The sequence below is a fragment of the Oncorhynchus gorbuscha genome, linkage group LG05 (genome assembly GCF_021184085.1).
Source record: "Oncorhynchus gorbuscha isolate QuinsamMale2020 ecotype Even-year linkage group LG05, OgorEven_v1.0, whole genome shotgun sequence".
In the NCBI taxonomy this organism is placed as follows: Eukaryota; Metazoa; Chordata; class Actinopteri; order Salmoniformes; family Salmonidae; genus Oncorhynchus; species Oncorhynchus gorbuscha.
Window position 1 is genome coordinate 20,210,248 of NC_060177.1, and position 22,856 is coordinate 20,233,103.

General features: G+C 41.3%; 1 protein-coding gene across 1 annotated transcript; it reads right to left on the bottom strand.

Annotated features, from left to right (window-relative positions):
• Window positions 1-633: 633 nt before the first annotated feature.
• On the bottom strand, window positions 634-21,332 carry LOC124035647 (CD81 antigen-like). Its single transcript, XM_046349208.1, has 8 exons — window positions 21,077-21,332; window positions 15,834-15,948; window positions 4,265-4,362; window positions 4,073-4,147; window positions 3,693-3,818; window positions 3,443-3,541; window positions 3,252-3,335; window positions 634-3,128 (listed from the first exon to the last, which is right to left on the bottom strand). Exons 1-8 carry the CDS (start codon window positions 21,140-21,142, stop codon window positions 3,066-3,068), a joined length of 726 nt encoding a protein of 241 aa, XP_046205164.1. The 5' UTR covers window positions 21,143-21,332; the 3' UTR covers window positions 634-3,065.
• Window positions 21,333-22,856: the final 1,524 nt, after the last annotated feature.

Sequence of the window (22,856 nt, forward strand, 5' to 3'; positions counted from 1 at the left end):
ACATGTGGTCCGTGGTTGTAAGACCAGTTGGACGCACTGCCAAATTCTCTAAAACGTCATTGGAGTTGGCTTATGGTAGAGAAATTAATATTCAATTCTCTGGCAATAGCTTTGGTGGACATTGCTGCAGTCAGCAGGTCAATTGCATGTTGGCATTGTGTGACAAAACATCCCCGTTTTAGAGTGGCCTTTATTGTCCCCAGCACAAGGTGCACCCGTGTAATGGTCATGCTGTTCAATCAGCTTCTTGACATGCCACACCTGACAGGTGGATGTATTATCTATAGAACATTTCTGGGATATTTTACATATTTATATGTATTATATTTTTGTTCATGTTGCATTTATTATTTTCTCCTTACAGAGTTTGATCATGTATTGATTTCCTGTCTAAACAAGCCGACCAAATACAAATTACAACCAATGGTGCTGACTTTTGAATCCATAGATGTTTTTCTCTATATCCATATAATTACGCAACTTTGTAATATGAGAAAAATATTTTTATGAAATTAGGGTGAACAAAGAAAACCCTGGTTTAAAACCTCTCTAGCCTAGAATAGAAAACACTGCCACATAGGGCCTACCTGTCAAGGTTATGTAAAGGATTTTAACATCAACTCGTGTACTATATAAGATGTGAAACAGACAGGTTATTCCTTTATTATTTGTAAAATACATTTAATCCCTTAATAATTGGGCAACAAAACCAAATCAAAATCTAAAACAGGAGAAAGGGCACAGATTTGGGCAGCAGTGGGCTATTCCGTCTCAGTCACTACATTGTGTATAGTGTTTTTACAGTAGGGCAGTGACATAGATACTTAAGAGAGACACTTTTGCTGGCATTGTTCTTCACCTTTGTGTTGTACAGCATATACAGCCATGTTGCTAATCTTACCAACCTTTAGTAACTCAACTGATTTCTCAGTCCAGCACACTGCCACTGAAGCCGACACCCATTTTTCTGTTGACAACGTACCAGACAAAATATCACAATGAAAGGCATAGCTACATTGCGTTTACATGGTCATTAGTACAATAATATATAGCTGTACATGTTACAAGACACTTAACCATATATCAGCATAGGCATTGTGTTAACAAGACAATGTTTTGGTTGGCTTAGAAAGCCATACAGTCTATTATGTAGGACTACACAAATGATGATGGAGTGAGTATGTGTGAGTGTTTAAGTGCTTATGTGTGTATATAGGTGAATGTTAAGGGCCTGGTTCCACTTCAGTCCCTAGCCCATACCCCTTTTGTGCTAACAGATCTGAAAGGACTGGATGGGTGTAGATAATAGGGTGATAGCTCCACCTCGCCCTCTAATGGATCAGATTCAAATCTGTGAACTCTGAAGGGAAGCTGAAGATTGAAATGGAACCAGCCGAGAAGTGCTTTGCAGTTGAGCATGCAACCCTAGTCAGAGTGGAGAAAGAACGAATGACAAGTGCTCCCCCTGGCTTTGGAACCATAGTCATGGAATACCATGAAGCATCACAACAGGTCTGCCCCCTAGTGGTTGGTTGGTTGTGGACTTGACTTGTTGACCTGGCCAGTATTGGACTTCCTGACACACAAACACAACCTCTCACAACTGCATGGTCAGTGGTATTATACAGTATCATCATACAGCACAGATACAACACTGTCTGGCAAGTCCCAGCATAATAAGATGTTTGACTGTCAGAGTATAAAAAGCAGGGGTAAAAAAAATAATATTTGAAAATAAAATAGATTCGTCTGAAGAGGTGACGTTTTTTTTGCGTTTATGGCACCTGGTATTCCCAGGCGGTCTCCCGTCCCAGTACTAACTAGGCCCGACCCTGAACAGGCGTGTTCAGGGTGGTATGGACACAAGCTTATTTTTTTACCCCGTATTAGGTCCTTTGGCTCATCTCTGCAACAGTCTTAGGAGAGGCGAAGGTTGAGTAATGTGTCCTCCAAAACATGACCCATCTGGCTGCCTACTTCTTATCATACTGCTCTCTTAACCCGGATGTCAGCCGCACCAATGTGTCGGAGGAAACGCCATTTGACTGATGACTGGAGTCAGCTTGCAGGCGTCCAGACCAGTCACAGCGAGTCACTACAGCAAGATGAGCCAAGGAAAGCCTCACCAGCCAAACCTTCCCCTACCCCGGACGGCACTGGGCTAATTGTGCGCCGTCCTATGGGGATCCCGGTCACGGCCGGTTGTGACCATCTGGGATCAAACCCCATGCTGTAGTGGCGCCTCAGCACTGCGGTGCAGTGCGTTTTACCGCTGTGCCAGCTTAGGACCCCAAGAGGTGAGGTTTCTGTAGGTATGCACAGTACACAGCAATAGGTTAAGGACAGGACATTCAATGTAGTTTAACAGGAACAAGGTGTTGTTGGGGAGGATGGGTTATTCCACTCATAAGGCTTGGAGGCATGGGGTCTCTATGGCTTGGATTGGTAGGTGTTATAAAAGCACAGGACAAACCATCACTTCTATTATCTTGGTTTTAGATGGGACAGACAAATCAATAGTATCCATTCACTGTTAGTGGTTGTTCTCTATGGAGAAAACTCAGGCAGACAAGCAGTGAGTGCAGAAACTTGTGGGGAGAAGGGATTCAATACATTACCCATGCTTGACAGTCATAAAGCACTGCAAATATATACAGTTTATACATATACATTTGAAAAGAGATTGATAAACCAATAGAATACAATGTTTTGGACTCCAGCATAACATATGGCAATACTTCACAATTAACACAAGAATTCCAGGATCTGTATTTGTGTGTGTGTGTGTTTAAAAGCCATGCCAATGTAAACCTCAACATTTTGTACAGACTAACATTAGTCAAAATATTGAACAGCTATCTGTGCCTGACAAGAATAGTTGGTACTGTATTATCAAAAACTGTGTGAGAAGATGCAATTTTGATCTTGACCAACTGACAAAATTAGCAAGCAACTATTTGAGGAAGTGACAGGCTATAAAAACAAAAAAGGAAGATAAATATTTTCCTTCAGTCATTGGCTAGTATCTCTAGAGGTCACTAGCCCTTGCTTCTTCCCCCTGGACTTTAGTACACCGGGCTGTTGCGGATCCCACAGCACAGGACCATACTAAAGGTCATCTCAAAGATCTGGCAGGAGAGAACAAAGAAACGAGAGGGGCATTATGGGTCTCTTCATAGAGAGACCAAGGATCCTTTATCTTGTATGAGCTACACTTCCACACAAGCTACATACTCTTTCATGATACTCACCATAATAATAGCAATTATCAGGGCAGTGATGCCAATCAGGTAAACCTTCTCGGTAAATAGCTCAGTGATTTTTCCGTGACAGTCCTGTCAAACAAAAAAAACACATTTGAGTCGAAATTGTACTTTGTGGTTTATGTACTATATAACCAACATTCTGTATTGTCCTCATAGTTGGCCATAAGAGTACTTACTGTAGTGGAAGCAGAGACTGACTTGGGGCAGATGTCTGTAAAACCTTGGGTGATTAACGTAGTGAACGGGTTGCTGATGCCCCTACCACAGCATTCCAACTAAAAGAAAAAAAGGCACGTGTTATTGGAGTTGTATTAGTGAGATGTGTGTCTGGATGTTGATATGAAATTCACTTTGCTGTGTTTGAAATCAGCCTACAAGTGAGTTTTGGACAGTTATGCTTTTAGTTTAAGTATGAGCTTGACTTACCGTCTTATGGAAGACCTTCAGCACAGCAGCTGCAGCCTGTTTCTTGTCCTTGTCCTGGTCTGTTAAAGTGGTTGCTACAGAGTTCTCGTACACATTGTCATAGAAGGTAATCAGCTCTTTGGAAATCTACAACCAAAGAGACAGGATGTGTCTGGTCAGGTTATGACAGATATGGGACTCTTAAGGAATAACTGAATGTAGTTATTCCGCCCTCAGTTACTCATGATCACATTAATGCCACACTATGACATTATCAAATGGAGTTTAACTCTATCATGTAGTACTGTATAATACACTGTGTGTTTCAACATACATTTTGTTTTTGTGTATGTGTGCAATGTGTCTGTGTGTGTAAGATCAGAGTTAGTATGTTTCCTCACCGAATCTTTGTGCATGAATCCAAAGATTCCAGCTGCCACCTCACAAGCGAACAGGATCACCAAGCAGGCAAAGAACTGGAGGAAAACAAAGTAATTCATTCAGTGGACAATTTAGGGGCTAGCCGGGAATGGGCTGGCTAGACCACATACAAGTGACTCTTTGCTGCATGGTGTTCTGTCTGTATGACTCACTGTTCCAAGAAGACACTGAGACTCCTGAATGGCACCATAGCAGCCGAGGAACCCGACAACCATCATCACTGCGCCAACAGCAATCAGGATGTGAACACCTAAAATAGATAGGGAGAGAGAATAAACAAAGACAACTTGGTCAATATTCTGCAGAACATTGCTAGTGTGTCTACTACCTTATGATGAGTGCAGTCATCTTAACAACCACCAGGTGGCATGAGTTGGTGTTATTTATTTGGTTTAACATGTTTTAATTCTGCCTAAATATGGGAACTTTGCAGTTATATTTACACAATGTGCTTGGCTCTCAATCCAATGCAATAAGCATTCATGTCTCATGTCAAGATGCATCCAAACATTGTAGATAAATGAAATGTTGGTCTGATGAAGAACATTTGGCATAAGAATTGAAGAGAATGCAGGAGTGGGGAAGGATATTTTGTTTTCAGTTGAAAGGTGTATAATATATCAAAGTCGTCTCTCGCCAGGCTCTGCATGTTTTGTTTTTACAGCTCCTTGGTGTGGTCAGATTTCATTAGCCTCTCCCATCATGGCTTGTTTTCATCCATCACATGCTCACACAGGGCTAGCTAGCGTGGTAACCATGGAAACCCATGGTAGCTCTGCTGACCTTGGTGTGCTGGATTGATTTCACCCATAAATTCAATCATAAACAATGCGCTTAGGAATAGTCCTACTATATGCATAAGACCATATAATGCCTATGGCCTCACACTGAATGTCAATCAGGGGGTTTAGGTGATATTTTCAACAGGTGGGTCCAATCCTGAATGCTGATTGGTTAATTATCTTTTGTTCTGACCCACCATCCTTCTTTCTTCCCCTCTCTTCCTGTGACCTCAGACTTTAGCATGTGGTCCAGAGCAACAGTTGCTGAGCCACCACTTCCCAAGGAACATAACATTATTGTTCACTGCTGTTTCCGTGACGATAGCCCTAAGGTTTTGCGGGGACAGTAGTTCCGAGAAGATAGGGTTGGTGTGAGGTGAGCCGTGTGGTGAATCTGTGTGGCACCCTTTTATCGGCTGAACAGTGAATGCAGCCCAGGGTAGAAATGACTCACTAACCACAGACAATATGTCACTTTTTAGCTCAAGAAAGATCTTTCTTTATGCCTTAGTCTACAGGCCTCTTCTTTTTCTTGTCCCCTTTCTCTTTCTGCAACCTTTCTCTAGATCTCTCAGATACATTCAGTTCATGGGACCTTCATGCAAAGTATTACGATACCAATTTTTATAAACCAACTTGGGGAAAAACACACCCTTTGTCTTGCTTGAAACACTATACAGGGCTTTAAGTAGGGGTACTGTATGTCTCCTATGATCTCTCCCCATCCATCATCCTTAAGACCTCCAACCACACCCCACAGACTACTACACTGCTATCCCATCCCTCTACTCTGTCCTTGATAGATACAAGGACGGGCCTGGTCACGATTTGAGTTCATGTTTTTTTTGTCCTACATATTGTAATCGCAAAGCTTATTGGATTCCCGTCCTCTCCCATCCCCTTATATTCCAGTGAAGGGACACAGACGGCCAGGACAGCGCCTCTCTCCTGCCTGCTCGCCTGGCTCATTTAAAAATCGATGGCTTGGAGGCTGACCAAGTGCTCCTTCTATTTCCTTGATTGTGGCTGTGCGGCGGGGGGAATTGAATCACGGATGGGGAGCTTTTTACGAGCGCTGCTCAGCCATCCCATCCCTTACCATGACATCATCAGAACAAAACAGGGGCGTGACCGGCATGTTTAGCAGTGGGTCGATGCAGTATCACACGCGTCTCTCGTGCTCCTTCTTTCCTTTTTCTTTCTTCCTTACCACTTGTTTGATCTATATCCATCCATTCATGCATTTGACCAATCTATGTGTGATCAACAATTGATTTCCTTTCAAATTAGTTTTCATCTGTATACAAATTTAAAAAAATGTTGCCCAGAGAGTCAACTGGTTGGCTAAAACAGCAGACTAGTCTGGAGGTCTCAGTCAGTTAATCCGAAAAGCATCAGAGGAATATCAACATTTTTGTCTTTGTGACCCAGGTGCTTCCTGTGGTGAGCAGCAAAAACAACATTTTTCCTGTGGGAAGCGGTGGCATTGATGACACACTGTAGCTGTCTAGATTTCTTATGACCAACGTTTGAATCATCCATCCTGCCTCACTCGTGTACTAGTGAGAACATGGTTGCTACCATAAGACATTGTTGGATACCACTAGATTTGAGGGAAGAGTGAACAGAGCCTACAAGTCTTTCCATTGGGTAGAAAAGGACATTTCAACCAAACTAGATGTTTTTATTATTACCAAAAAAGTTATGTTAGAACACAAATAATGTGTGTAATAACACAAATATGGTGAAATAATGTAGGCTTTGGTCTGAGGTAAACAGTATTTCTGCTGGTTGATTAATCCGGAGGTTCCAAACATAAGAGCCCCTGATGTGACCTTCTACTCTGACCTCACTCACAGTTGATGAATGGTGACCTACACTCTTAGACAAAAAGTGCTATCTAGAACCTAAAAGGGGTCTTTGGTTGTCCCCATAGGGGTACCCTTTGAAGAACCCTATTTGATTCCAGGTAGAACCCTTTTGGTTTCAGGTAGAACCCTTTTGGGTTCCATGTAGATCCTTTTCCACAGAGGGTTCTACATGGAACCCAAAAGGGTTTTACCTGGACCAAAAAGGGTTCTACCTGGACCAAAAAGGGTTCTACCTGGAAACAAAAAGGGTTCTACCTGGAAACAAAATGTGTTCTACCTGGAACCAAAAACAGTTATTCTATGGGGATAGCCGAAGAATCATTTTGGAACCTTTTTTCTAAGAGGGTAGTGCCCTGAAGAAACCCGGGACCCCATTCTAAAGATACTATTCAGTCTTCGCCTTTTGTACATATCATTTGACTTCTTTAGGGAAGTTTGATTACTAGAGGCATGGAAGAATATTCTGAAAACGGCACTTTGTCAAGTACTGTATGTGTTAAATCCTTCAGGTGAAGATAGAGAATACAAGTTGCTTCAAATGAATCTTAAGTTTATTTGAAGCACATACATTGTTCTTGGGTGCGTGACCAAGGATATACAGTACAATGGATTTCCACTGAGTCTTCACCAGTTATTACTTGTACTGAAATGATATGACAAACAGGGAGAAGTGCTGACCACCCCCAGATAATCTAAAAAAAGGGGGACTCCTTACCGCATTGTGTTTCAGTTCTTGTTTTATTTAAACTATTATCGGCCTCTCTGGAGGATACACTTTCTTTGCGTGTAATAAACACTAAACTTGAGAGTTAGATTCCAATGTACACTAAATTGAATTCAATATAACATAGACTGCATTCTAAACTTAATAGGTACGGGTGTGACATGAATTACTGTACTGTTCCGCTACCTTGTACAAACCGTAATGCCACTGCTTATGTCACTATTTGAATGTGTCTTTGGCTATGGAAAAACCTGTAGAGGCTGTGCGCATGAAAACTGATGCAGCACTGTGGTACTGGATAGTACATTATTATCCAGAAAAAGTGTGTCTGTGCTTGTGTGTGTCCATGTGCGTGCGTATGTGCACGTCAGTGAATTGTAATGCCTAATGCAGCTGTTAGTCTCATTAACTCCCGGGGCAGGCAGCTGGTTCAGAGCCAGGGGGGGAAAGACCCTTGAGTGAGAGGAGACATAAGGCCCAACACCAGCTCTGGTACCAGTGCAGTCTATGACATCAAGCTCTCCACACCACGGTGCTAGAGTACCCAGTCTATGACATCAAGCTCTCTCTCCACACCACGGTGCTAGAGTACCCAGTCTATGACATCAAGCTCTCTCTCCACACCACGGTGCTAAAGTACCCAGTCTATGACATCAAGCTCTCTCTCCACACCACGGTGCTAAAGTACCCAGTCTATGACATCAAGCTCTCCACACCACGGTGCTAGAGTACCCAGTCTATGGGCCAGGAGAGAGAGATGTGCTGTGTGGAGCCTATCACATGAGGAGAAGGTATAGGCACGAGGGAAAGAAATGGAAAAGAGAAGAGAGAAAGGAGAGAGGGTACCAGAGCAAGAGAGAGAGATGGACAGAGCAAGAGAAAAACAAGAGGATTGAGATAAGGATAGAGAGAGTGGTAGGGAGGTGGATGGAGGAGTGACAAAATCAAAGGAAGGAGGGAGAGAAAAGAAAGGACAGAGAGAGGTAGACAGAGAAAAGAAAGGACAGAGAGAGGTAGACAGAGAAAAGAAAGGACAGAGAGAGGTAGACAGAGAAAAGAAAGGACAGAGAGAGGTAGACAGAGAAAAGAAAGGACAGAGAGGATAGACAGAGAAAAGAAAGGACAGAGAGAGGTAGACAGAGAAAAATCAAAGGACAGAGAGGGAGACAGAAAAAGAAAGGACAGAGAGAGGTAGACAGAGAAAAGAAAGGACAGAGAGAGGTAGACAGAGAAAAGAAAGGACAGAGAGAGGTAGACAGAGAAAAGAAAGGACAGAGAGAGGTAGACAGAGAAAAGAAAGGACAGAGAGAGGTAGACAGAGCTGAAGAGGAGGGACAGAGAGAGGTAGACAGAGAAAAGAAAGGACAGAGAGAGGTAGACAGAGAAAAGAAAGGACAGAGAGAGGTAGACAGAGAAAAGAAAGGACAGAGAGAGGTAGACAGAGAAAAGAAAGGACAGAGAGAGGTAGACAGAGAAAAGAAAGGACAGAGAGAGGTAGACAGAGCTGAAGAGGAGGGAGAGAAAAGAAAGGACAGAGAGAGGTAGACAGAGCTGAAGAGGGAGAGAAAAGGACAGAGAGAGGTAGACAGAGCTGAAGAGGGAGAGAAAAGAAAGGACAGAGAGAGGTAGACAGAGCTGAAGAGGGAGAGAAAAGAAAGGACAGAGAGAGGTAGACAGAGCTGAAGAGGAGGTCGAGTGTAACACAGACGTTAAACACAAACAGATGGGGACAAAGTTGAACTTCAGTGGAAAGTAACAGGCTAAAGGGGAAAGAGGGTGGGGAAGTATGAGGAAGGAGAGGGGGAGACTGGTGAGGAATTTTTTCCTTTCGTTTAGAAAAAAAAGCAACAAGGACCATGCTCTGGAGAGAAAAACACTTTATTTAATGGGCAGGCTGTGATTATTTTTAAACAAGCGAGTAAATTGTTGAAGGACAGTTGCAGAAAAACCACCACAGTCTCTTGGTTTCTCTTAACCAACTTTAAAGAATACATTTGAAAATTTATGCCCTGAAAACGTCCACAACATCATTGGAAATCCCCTGAGGATGGACTGTGCTCCAGTTGGCTACTGTTTATTACATTTGCGTCTTCATCCGAATCAAGGCTAAATGGCTGTAGTTTCCTCTACTGCAAGTTCACTTCCCCCTCCATTTTACCTCCTTTCTTAACGTGATATCTGTTTACCCTTCTGACCTGCATTCATGAATGATAGAAATTAATGACTGGTAACAAGGAAGATGATTTATGAGGCCAACACTGAATGCAGATTTTGAATGTTGCAGCTAGTGAAAATTTAGTGGAGAGAGAGGACGTTTATGAAGGAAGTTGACCGCACAAGGAAGGAATTTGTGTTGTAAACAAAAGGGCAAACAAGTTTGGCCCCCCCGAGAAGCAGGACAAATTTTTCACTGATGTTAGTAACCTCAACCTAAGATAAAAAACATGAGCTGGCACACACCCAGAAAAATTAGTTTGTCTGGAAGTGCTGACTAAAGGTGAATAAACTAGAAACTATCAAAATAAAGAAAGTCGCACACTCCATGTATAAACTTTACCAACGTTTCGGCATCACTGTACCTTCCTCAGGGTCCTCAACCTAGTCACATAACTATGGCCAATTACACCGTATCTGACAGTGAAGTGTGAGTGATGCTACAATAGAACTGAACATGACAGAGGAGTGCATCTGGGGGTCATATAGTGGAATACTAGCTTTATAAGACACGCCGAGTCCAGACTCTGGAAGTAGCTCAGTATTACATTAACCATTGAGGCTCATTTAATGTTCTAGAATATCTCTACCTAAAGGACATTATCCAGAGGAAGTGGTAGGGAGAGGTATGAGTGAGAGTGCAAATTTTGACTCCTGGGGCAGGGGTGGTGCTAATAAGCATCTTCTGACTCTTTACTGGAATCTATCAACAGAAAAGTGGACATAGTACCGTATGTTTACTCCCACTGAGTGTTTAATGGACCAGTAGAATTACCCTCTTACCTCTCTCCTCTGTCTAATCTCACAAGGCACGAGAGGAACCTGAGTACCACCCAAGTCCTGACAAAATTGGTGGTTTTATTGGTTGTAGTTAATGTAAAATGTATTCACACTAATTTTAATTTGAGATCCGCTCTCCTTCTATGTCCCTCAATATGGGTTGGTGCGTAATGTAAGGTCATATGGGTTATGTTGGTAATGTGGTTATAGGTCAAAGGAAATGTCTATGTTTGTATTTTCCTGTTTGGCTGGGTGTCTCTAACCTCATGTGCTCGCCACATAGGTTCTTGCTCTCTGCAATACAATGTGTGTTGTGGTGAGGCTCCCAGTTCCATCTGAACATAACCAGACTTTGTCTGATAAAACATTTACACTTTGGACCAGAATTGTTCAAACTAGCAAACATAATACACTGGATCGGTTTTCACTGACAGACTTCACTGGAGCAAAAGGCAATTACAACTCCCTTAACTTTCCCAAATCACTAGCTGGGCAAGTTGCTTTCAGAACACAGAGCTACTATTTCAAAAAGTTTGAATGAATCAACATCAATACAATATCACCATCTTTCAAGCTATGACAAGCACGATGAAATTGAGTCCCTATTTGCTTATTTTCCCCATGTATAACATTTCTACAATATACATCCAATATCAAGATGCAGTTGTACAGTAGCAAGGCTGCAGTACTTCCTACTGCAACTCCCACAAAGCAGATCAATAGCCTTATGATATCCCCTTGCAGAGGTGGACAAACTACAGCCCATTCAATCAGGCCACTGTTGGATGTTTAAAACTAGATAGAAATTGGAGGTTGACCGATTAATTAGGGCCGATTTCAAGTTTTCATAACAATCGGGATGCCGATTATGGCCGATTACATTGCACTCCATGAGGAGACTGTGTGGCAGGCTGACCACCTGTTACGCAAGTGCAGCAAGGAGCCAAGTTAAGTTGCAAGCTAGCATTAAACTTATCTTATAAAACACAATACATCATAACATAATCACTAGTTAACTACACATGGTTGATGATATTACTAGTTTATCTAGCTTGTCCTGCATTGCATATAATCAATGCGATGCCTGTTAAATTTATCATCGAATCACAGCCTACTTCAACTTCACCAAACGGGTGATGGTTTAACAACGCATTCGCGAAAAAAGCACTGTCGTTGCACCAATGTACCTAACCATAAACATCTATACCTTTTTTAACATCAATACACAAGTATATATTTCTTTAAACCTGCATATTTGGTTAAAAGAAATTAATGTTAGCAGGCAATATTAACTAGGGAAATTGTGTCACTCCTCTTGCGTTCTGTGCAAGCAGAGTCAGGGTATATGCAGCAGTTTGGGCCGTCTGGCTTGTTGCGAACTATGTGAAGAACATTCTTCCTAACAAAGACTAATTAATTTGCCAGAATTTGACATACAGTGCCTTGCGAAAGTATTCGGCCCCCTTGAACTTTGCGACATTTCAGGCTTCAAACATAAAGATATAAACTTCTTCACAACAGTATCTCGGACCTGCCTGGTGTGTTCCTTGTTCTTCATGATGCTCTCTGCGCTTTTAACGGACCTCAGACTATCACAGTGCAGGTGCATTTATACGGAGACTTGATTACACACAGGTGGATTGTAATTTATCATCATTAGTCATTTAGGTCAACATTGGATCATTCAGAGATCCTCACTGAACTTCTGGAGAGAGTTTGCTGCACTGAAAGTAAAGGGGATGAATCATTTTGCACGCCCAATTTTTCAGTTTTTGATTTGTTAAAAAAGTTTGAAATATCCAATGAATGTCGTTCCGCTTCATGATTGTGTCCCACTTGTTGTTGATTCTTCACAAAAAAATACAGTTGTATATCTTTATGTTTGAAGCCTGAAATGTGGCAAAAGGTCGCAAAGTTCAAGGGGGCCGAATACTTTCACAAGGCACTGTAATTATGACATTACATTGAAGGTTGTGCAATGTAACAGCAATATTTAGACTTAGGGATGTCACCGTTCGATAAAATACGTAAAGGTTCCGTATTTCACTGAAAGAATAAACGTTTTGTTTTCGAAATGATAGTTTCCAGATTTGACCATAATGACTTAAGGCTCGTATTTCAGTGTTTATTATTGATATTTGATAGAGCAGTCTGTCTGAGTGGTGGTAGGCAGCAGCAGGCTCGTAAGCATTAATTCAAACAGCATATTCCTGCGTTTGCCAGCAGCTCTTCGCAATGCTTGAAGCACAGCACTGTTTGTGACTTCAAGTCTATCAACTCCCGAGATTAGGCTGGCAATACTATAGTGCCTATAAGAACATCCTATAGTCAAAGGTAAATTAAATACAAATGGTAGAGAGAGACATATTCATATAATTCCTACAACCTAAAACATCTTAACTGGGAATATTGAAGACTCATGCTAAAAGGAACCACCAGCTTTCATATGTTCTCATGTTCTGAGCAAGGAACTTAAACGTTAGCTTTCTTACATGGCACATATTACACTTTTACTTTCTTCTCCAACACGTTTTTTTGCATTATTTAAACCAAATTGAACATGTTTCATTTTTTATTTGAGACTAAATTGATTTTATTTATATTAAGTTACAAATAAAAGTGTTCATTCAAGTATTGTTGTAATTGTCATTATTACAAATATATATTTAAAAATAATAATAAAAAAATATATATAATAATAATCAAATGAAAATAATATAAGAAATGGTCTGATAAATCGGTATCGGCCTTTTCTTGTCCTCTAATAAATCGGTATCGGCGTTGAAAAATCAGAATCGGTCGACCTCTAATAGAAATTATAATGGGCCTATATATTTTTGAATAACTGCCATCTTTCTGGCCCATAAATTAATTTGGACAAACAAATCGGTAAAAAAACATGTTTATTCTGTACAGCCCTCTGTTGAATTTCAAAATCCCGATGTGGCCCTCGAGACCAAAAGTTTGCCCACCCCTGCAGGTATTGTTATCATGGCTGAGCAGCTCCTTCAGCTGTCCCCAGCCATCGATGGCAACCCACTGGGCAAGGACAACGGGTGCTGTGTCCATGGAGCCCCATGAAGTCATGGGTCAAGGCCTGCCCAGGCCATTACACTTCTATTACAACTTCACAGGCCATGGCCCAAATGGCATCCTATTCCTTTCAAATTGCATTACTGTTGGGCCCTGACCAAAAGTAGTCTACATATTATAGAGAGTATGGTGCCATTTGGGACACATCCCGTCTCTGGGACTGTGTGAAACACCCCCAACGGAACACACAAAATGGAAGCTGATAATGTGTATGAGCGACCTACTAGTGTCACTTCCACTAGCAATATTGTATTACTTGAAAACATTTCACACACCATCACTTCCCACAAGAGGAATATCACTATTAAATGTATGCACAAAGGGAGTGGGGTAATGCCTCCCTCTAACATACTATTTCAGGATATCTTAATGAGTCTTCACTTTGCCGTAATCGCTTAACTGTTGAGACAGTCGCATTCAAAGACTTTTGTCTTACATTTGAAGCTATGCCTTGTAATGACTGGGAATTTACAATATTGTAGATTATTATAATGTCATGCATTATACAGTTAGATATCACTTGAGTAATATGGATGTTAGTAGGCTAATATCTATGTTAATAACGTCTGGTTAATCATGACAGGCGAATGACCACAGTGATAAAATGGAGAGCTTTTGTCTCTTATAAAACAACAATTCACCTTGTGTAAAAATGCACAAACTCTACACAAGGCTGTGTTAATCATGGTCTTATTCACAAAAATTACTTAGAAAAGTGTTTTGACTGATTTTAATGTCGTAACCTTAGGAAAGAGAGGATGTGATGATTACTCCATTTCCTGGTGCTATTTACTCCCTTTCCTGCTGCCACGGGATTTCCATTAGGTCAGAAATACAATCATGGTCAGCATTATGCCATGATCCCTTTAAGAACAGGGAGGGAAGAGGACCCAGAGAGAGAGGCCTAGTGAGAGACGAGGAGTAGTGGGGGGTGAGACAGGAGAATATCAAAGTGGACATAATAGTGAACCTGAAAACCTGATCCACTTGGTGTGTGGAATCATTGTCATGGTCAGAAAAACAGACAGTTGATCCTCTCTGGAGAATTGTCCAAGCCTCCAAAACAAGAAAACATGTCAAAGCCTTTATGTAGACTCGGAAAGTGACAACATAAAAATTATGTTAACAGTTTTTAGAATAAGAAGTGTGTGTGTGCGCCCAGAAGCAGTTTCTCAACAGAAATACTGCATAAACACTGCTATGGCTGCTTCTACTTGAATTCCTCACTACTGTTACATGGGTATGACTTGCAGGATGTGATGATGATGGAGAATGTTTTATATAGCTGGTCTATTGTGACACTTGAACAGTTGGGGTTAGAGTGCTGTGACCCTTGTTTAGGGTGCTGTTGGTCCAGTTGTTACCAAGTACCTCTGTTAGACAGAAATAAAGACCTCAGCTATAGAACGCTTGGTCATAGCCCATAACGCCCAGCTTCTAACTAAGAATAACATGATTACCAGACGTATCTCCCTTTTTAGTGCAATGGAAAAATCCCTGGCAACCTCAGTCCAGAATTCAGACATAGTGGACTGCCACAAGATACTTTTCAGTGAATTGTGAGGTATAAACCCAATGCTACTGTCGCAGTATTGTACTAAACAAAACTCCCAAACTACCTTAGGGTACTATACCTGTAAATGTTAGGTAGATACACAAGTTTTATTCTGGAACTGGAAGTATGTGTGAGTTGTAGTTGTCTAAAAGATATTGGATAAACATTGCACTGCTCTCTGGGAAAACATGTTTCTTTCTCAACATGTGAGCAACATAGGCTACATTCTTCCTGATAACACAGGGGACTTTTCATTCTGTAAACCCCTCCATAAAAAGGTTAACTGAGGGAATTTACAATTCATCACTGATGGCATTCATTTTTCCAAATGAACACACACCCCTGCTTTTGAAAGAAATCAAAGGAATCCCTATTTTTAATAATTTAATTAAACTACTTAAGTAACCCTAGAGGAACTACGTTTGATCAATATGGCCATAATAGTAGAAAAGCGGAATCTGTCATTTAGAAAACACTGAGGGGTCAGTGGAGCATTGGGATACTGGTTGTTCTGCTTGACCTTGTCCCTGAGCACTCCAGGGGAGTACAACGACTCAATGGACCAGGTGTCAAATAGAGAGAACCCAGCTCACAACATCACGTTTATGGAACATCGATAAAATGTTTCTAACACATATTCACCATGTTAAATGCATGTTACAGTATAACCTGAAGACAAGGAGGGAGAGTTAAAGTACTTACTGTTTAAGAAGGTGGTTGGTGCTTGTTGGCCGTCAAACTTCAACTCCAGCAGGCTGCTGGTGTGGCCGTCATGTCGAAGCCATAGAGCCACGCCCAGGACCACACCTCCTGCGAGCTGGACAAAAGAGAGGGAATGAGAAGATTGAAAGAGTTAGACACATGCACTCACATAGAAGAACCAACATTAATTTGCCTTGCAAAATTCACTTGGAAGTCTTATTTTGTTCGGTGTAGCGAATAGAACTTCAGCGTTGTTCATGTTCTTAGCAGACTGAACATCGTCACTTCCACCACCCTCTTCTCCAAAGCAACAGTGTCTCTGGCTAATCTTGATGCCAAAGTAGGAGTCAATAGTGGAATCCCTGTGACTCCATGCTTTACCAAAACGGACAACTTTTATACAGCCCAGGTTTCTATTTCAGCAGTGTCTGGTTTCTCCCTGAATTTGGATGAACAGTGAAGTCTTTTCTACCATAGCCTCCATTTTGGCTCCAAGAATGGGGGACTTCTTGGCCCCCTGTCAGGTGCCTCTCCAGAAACTGCACAGAGCTGAACATTGGAGGACAGAAGAAGTGGGGAAAGTGAGGCCTTATTCAAATATTCATTTCTGCATACATGTTTGATTCTATTCAGCAGTATAGCAGCTGGGGATCTGCATACATTTCTGCATACATGTTTGATTCTATTCAGCAGTATAGCAGCTGGGGATCTGCATACATGTTTGATTCTATTCAGCAGTATAGCAGCTGGGTATCTGCATACATTTCTGCATACATTTTTGATTCTATTCAGCAGTATAGCAGCTGGGGATCTGCATACATTTCTGCATACATGTTTGATTCTATTCAGCAGTATAGCAGCTGGGGATCTGCATACATGTTTGATTCTATTCAGCAGTATAGCAGCTGGGGATCTGCATACATTTCTGCATACATTTTTTATTCTATTCAGCAGTATAGCAGCTGGGGTTCGCCAAGAGTAGATTGGTGTTGACAGATCTTTACGGTTGCTATTAGGATGGGGAGCGTTGGTTTTAGGTAATTCATCTACACAGCACCGCTTCTGCCACAGTCCCAACAAACACAGGCAGCACAACTCTGACTAACGATTGTCCAGACAAGTGGAGGAAAAAGGAGGCTCTGCTCATATATGTAATATATCTAACCCATATCTTCCTAGCAGGAATATGTGAAGACTTAACCTAAGTTAGCTGTATAATAATCATGATCCCTCTGGTTGAGTTCATTCATGGAGACTATCAGAAATACTGCCTGAAAATAGCCTCCCCTACCCAGCCTCTCTGCTCTTCTCTCCTCCACATCTCCCTCAGCAAGGTCCATTCCACCGCTGAGGCTCGCTGCTGCCTGGCAACAATATCAACACTGCAGCCTGCCAAAGGGTGAGGCTCCTGAACAGTTGCATTCTGGAGCAGCCAAGAGAGACATCTGAACAGTCGTCTCTCTTGGGATTTCTGTAATTTGGACATGAATATACTGTATCTAGTACTTGAGAGACACAGACCCCGAGACACACATAAATTACATTAATATGATCCTGTACTGTATCATACAATGTTTAATATAAACTTGTTATTAACTTTTTTTCTTTTCACAAATGGAAAGAGTCCATACTTATTTCCAAATTCTATACTGAGGCCTAATGGTTCCATAAAATATAAAGCTAAATTCAAATTCCTTAGGTGTTGCTAGGGAAAGAAATATGAATAAGAACAGTGGACAGAAATTAAGTCCAGTGACTGGGAAGGCATGCCAGTTCTCTGCAGCCTTATTGTCACCCTCCTCTTTCGGGTGTCTTCCCTCACCCCTGTCAGCTGTTCACAGTATGGGCAAAGGGCTGCTCTGTTGTCTACTGTAGACACAGTATGATTGCCCTCCCTCCCCCCACCTCCTCAATAAGTCAGGTTTCCCCTGCCTTTCCAACATGCTGGCCTGAGAGCAACCTGCAGAGACAGGTGGCTGCAGCATGGGGAAAATAACAGAGGTAGCATGTGTCAGTGCACAGTCATTTGTTTGCTTCCACACCAGGGGGTCTCATTGAAGAAGGGAACTTCAGACTCCTTTTCCTATCTGGACACAAAAGCCCTATAGTCCACTGTGTTTGATTCTCTGTGTGGTTTTTGGGGCAAGATTCAACTGTAGGATGGTAAACAGTTTGGAAAGTATTTCATGGTTCTATCCCAAGTACAGTGCTTCTTTCAATTGCCTCATTCCATCCCATGTACTGATCAAGCACAGATTTACGTAGAGTTGGCTTTGTAGGCTACAAAAAAAAGATGTTGCCACAGACAACAGTCACTATTCCACTAACATAATTATTAGGTAACACAAAATTTATAGAATATTGTTACTATAGTAATTACAATGATATGACACAGGTGTGAGCATTCACATCCAATCCATGATTATTTATATTATCAAAGTGGTACGAGGCCAACCAAGTGACAAGCAAGTGAGTCTTGTGAAACTCTCAGGGAGACCAACCAACCATATCATTATATTAACCCAATCCAATGAACTTAATCATGTCATTTCCATGCTAGCTAAAAGGTTAAATTCACAGAAGAAAATAACAATACTCCAAAACAGCTACTATCTTCAAGTACACATCATGAACTGCTTATCTCATTTCCCTCAACTCTTGCCTGGGAAAGAGCATTTTCAGCATGTTCACCGAGTTCGAGAGATAAATATGTCACTTATCTGTGTGAGAAAGTCCAGTACATGTTCTTCCTTTACTATGACTGGCAAACACAACATAGTATACCTCAGTGCCAGAACCCCACTGTGTTTCCCCTTTGCTGTATTAGAACTGTATCCTGATACTACAGAACTACATGCCTTGCTGCTATCTGTCTGGGACCAGATAACATACCACCATACCTCCCTAGCACCTCAGCTCTTTTTACTGCAGTCTAGTGAGAGGGCTATTTCTGCTACATGCCTTGTATGCAGGGGGTTGTAAAAATGCTTGGCACACTGGTGCTGCTGATGGGAATGGCTCAAATGCAGATCCTGTAAACCACGGGTCAGCCACCGGCCCCTTCACACTCAACTCTGATTTATGTTCTGAGAGGCCCATGAGTCTTGTCCTTCGAATGCAGGTGTACAAGAGGACACTGACGGACATTGTTGAAATCAGAATTGTATTTGGTACATCTCAATGACTTGGTGTCCCGGCTCAAAAGGCAATCCACAGGAATGAACAAAGTGATGGAAAAGTTTTCATGTGAAAGGATGTGTTCAAACTAAAGGTAATTAAACAGATCTCTCTTTTTTTGCAAGCTTGTTCTTGAAGTGATTTGCCACCTGTTCCAACATATGCAAAATGGCGTGGGTAGCAACCCTTAATCAAATGTTTTTGGGGGAAGGCTTTTAGTTTAATTCACAATGACAGCGTTTGGATGAATTATCCTGGAGAGAAAAGAGAATGGATGATATACATTTCCCGTCTAATGGATATGGTCATTGAGGAAGCAAAAGACCCTGACACATCAATCCATGCAACCACTTAAGCAATCATGAATCTTAAAAATGAGTATCTCTCAGTCTCCACAGATGACTGCTATGCCACACCCCAGTCCCTACTATAATTCATCCTTTCCAACCTTCTTCATGACTGAGCCAAGGCTCACAATGAATTTCACTCCCACATTACAACCAACATGAACAAGTGTGGGTCTTGGCACGGTCAATGATTTCTCAAGTGCAGTGCCCTCACCTAATCTGGGGTCACCTAAAGTAGCCTAGGGGGATGTGCTTACAACAACAGTCCAGAGGTCTACCAATACATGTCCTACCGGGTTGTTGTGGTTCTATACACGCTCTTAAGAATACCTCTGCCTAATCATCAATCAATAACATATCCCTAAAATAAAAATATACATCTCAAGACAGAATAATATGGAATGAGCTGCAACAAACACTCAAACTGGACAGTTTGATCTTCATTCAAAGACTCAATCATGGACACTCTGAATGACAGTTGTGGCTGCTTTGAGTGATGTATTGTTGTCTCTACCTTCTTGCCATTTGTGCTGTTGTCTGTGCCCAATAATGTTTGTACCCTGTTTTGTGCTGCTGCCATGTTGTTGTCATGTTGTGTTGCTACCACGCTGTGTTGTCATGTGTTGCTGCCATACTAGGTTGTTGTCTTAGTTCTCTCTTTATGTAGTGTTGTCTCTCTTGTCATGATGTGTGTTTTGTCCTATATCTTATTTATTTTTAATCCCAGCTCCCGTCCCCGCAGGAGGCGTTTTGCCTTTTGGTAGGCCTTCATTGTAAATAAGGATTTGTTCTTAGCTGGCTTGCCAGGGACATAAAAAGACCAAGGAACATTTCACTTCCACTAATGAAAGGATGGTGTGACAATCTGTTGGGTTTTGAAAAGACTGCATAAATGTTTGTGGTCTTTTAATCAAAGTTTGCCTCCATCCCAATGAGTCATCCATAATTAAAACATGTACCCAATGAATCACAGAGGCAAAGGCATTTCAGGGGATTTACACAACTTCACAATGATTAACGGGCCTATTTTAATAACATAAATTCCAGAATTTAATCAAGTTCATTGGAGGCAAAAACACCACTGAAAATGATGGGTGTATGTATGAGATTACCGAGGGACAACTTCGAGGTATTCCAATCTAAACAATGACTGAAATGTGATTTGTAGTCGAAAACGGACCACAATCTATGTACTGGAATACACACTATGTTCTTATTTCCTGCACAGTCATATTCCGGTCAATCATATCCTGCACTCGGTTATTATTTATATAATTCTTTACTTTATAGTCAGCAACATCATTTCGAATCTTCACATATCATGACGGTCTGTTCCCGATGCGGTCACTAAAATATGGCTGCTCTTGTACAGCTATTCGTAATAAATAAGAACGCACCTCATATCGCCATATGACAGCATAGGCTACGAGTCTAGGTCTATTTAAAAACAAAACTCTATTTTTATTTTAATAAAAATAAGACAAATAAAACAATAAACAAAACAACTATAAATAAAACTACTACATCGGCATCTGCAGGCCTATTTGTGTGAGGTTTTCCCCAGATCGTATACCTATTTGGCAACAACAAAGACCAAATAAATCTATTTTTAATAAAACTATTTTTAGCAGGAAGAGGGGGAGGTTACTGCCCCAATAGACAAGCAACCAATTGCTTGGCCAGTTAAAAGTCTATATTACAACAACAAAAAAGTCTCACCCAGAAGATGAAGTTGAAGAAGAAAAGCATGTATTTGATACATTTAGTGCAGCCTTCGACTCCCATGGTTGAAGTACTCAGATCCCTTTAGGTGGTGAGGCAACGGGCAAGAGACACAAGGCCAGGCGTTTGTAAAATGGAAATAATCAGATGGATACTGTCGAGTTCGACGCAAATGGGCAACACCCAAGTACTCCCCGCCCCTTAAAAACTAGGTGGAGGAGGAAGAGACTCACACTGCTTGCCAACAAGATATGTAGGGTCTGCAATCCCTTCGCGTGACCCCGCCTCAGTTTCTTTATTGAGCCTCTCTCCTTGCACAAATCGAACAATATGGTTGTACAACGGTGCCACCTACAGAGAAAGTAGGGCATGGCACTTTAGGAGAATATACCTATTGGGCCAGTGGGTGAGTGGGGCCGATATTATACAATCATTGTTAGGCCTATTACAAGACCCCGAGTGTGCATAGAGTCGACTTTTTTATTCCATAAATGTATCTGTGACTGGGGCTCCGGGTAGCATGGCATCAAACTGTTGGGGTCTGTGTTGTGCTCAGCTTTGCATGTTAGTAGGCTAGCTAGTAAGGTGTAGCTATTCACTTTGGTCTACAGAGAGGCTACAGGCCGCTGTATCATATGGAGTGATATTGTTATTGACATCCTGACAGGACAGGTTAGCTCTGAGATGGAGGTGGAAGCTCAATTACTGAGACCTTTGTAGTGCATGCTTTTTCATGGCTCATTCAAAGACCCAAATAGAGTCTTTACATTTGAATAGCCATTTGAAGTTGGAAGTCTTCCAGAATAGGGTAATTCAACAATTGTGATTCTTTGAGAAGCTATACCTCACAGTCACACCACATCTCTAGAAATCACCACCGAATATATAGAGGATATAGAGTGCAGATCTAGTATGGAAGTATTTCAGCATACTATAGGCATAAGCTATTTGAATATACAGTATGTTATAAAGACACAATGACAACAAAGATTAGAAGACATTTAGTAATACAAGCTTAGATTTGGGGATAGAGTAAGGCAGTCACACTAGCTCATAGTCATTTATAAATGACTTTCGGTATATTGAAATGACAATTGAACAGCAGGGAATCTTCCAGATTGTGTTGTTTTGTGTCCACTGGGTGTCAGCGCTTTACTATATCTTCATTTGAATGGATTCGTGTTTTCTACCATTTTTTACTGTACCTTTCATGAATCATGTATGAAGAGGATAACTGGGCATACTATATGCAACACTCTTCAAGTTGTCTGTTTGTGGGTCATAGTTGCAACCTTAATGGTCCTGGGGATATGGTAATGACTGCTCCATCAATCAGTAGTCATTTTAATGGCCGGTAACAATATCTCTTTAGCCTAATCTATTCAGGGATCAGGGATCATCAACCAGATTAAACTGCGGGGTGATTTTTTTTTTGAGTGGTTGTTCGGGGGGACGGAACATAATTTGCAGGCTGCAAATTGACCACAAGAAGCTCAAACAGATATAATATTTGACTAAAACACAATCATTTCAAACCTTGCTTACATTTGTTTGTATACAATCACATGTCTCTCTGTTATGCGTCGGTTTACTTGGGAACAGATTTCCACATATTTAAATCACTTGGAGATGATTTCCTGGTGTTTTTACAGTCTTTTCTGTCCAACAATAAAAAAAATAAACATTTACAAAAATGTTAACTATTGTAGGCTCAGAAAATTTTAGGGGCCAAATAAAACCACCGTTGGGCCAAGACAATAGATGAGTCCAGTCTAAG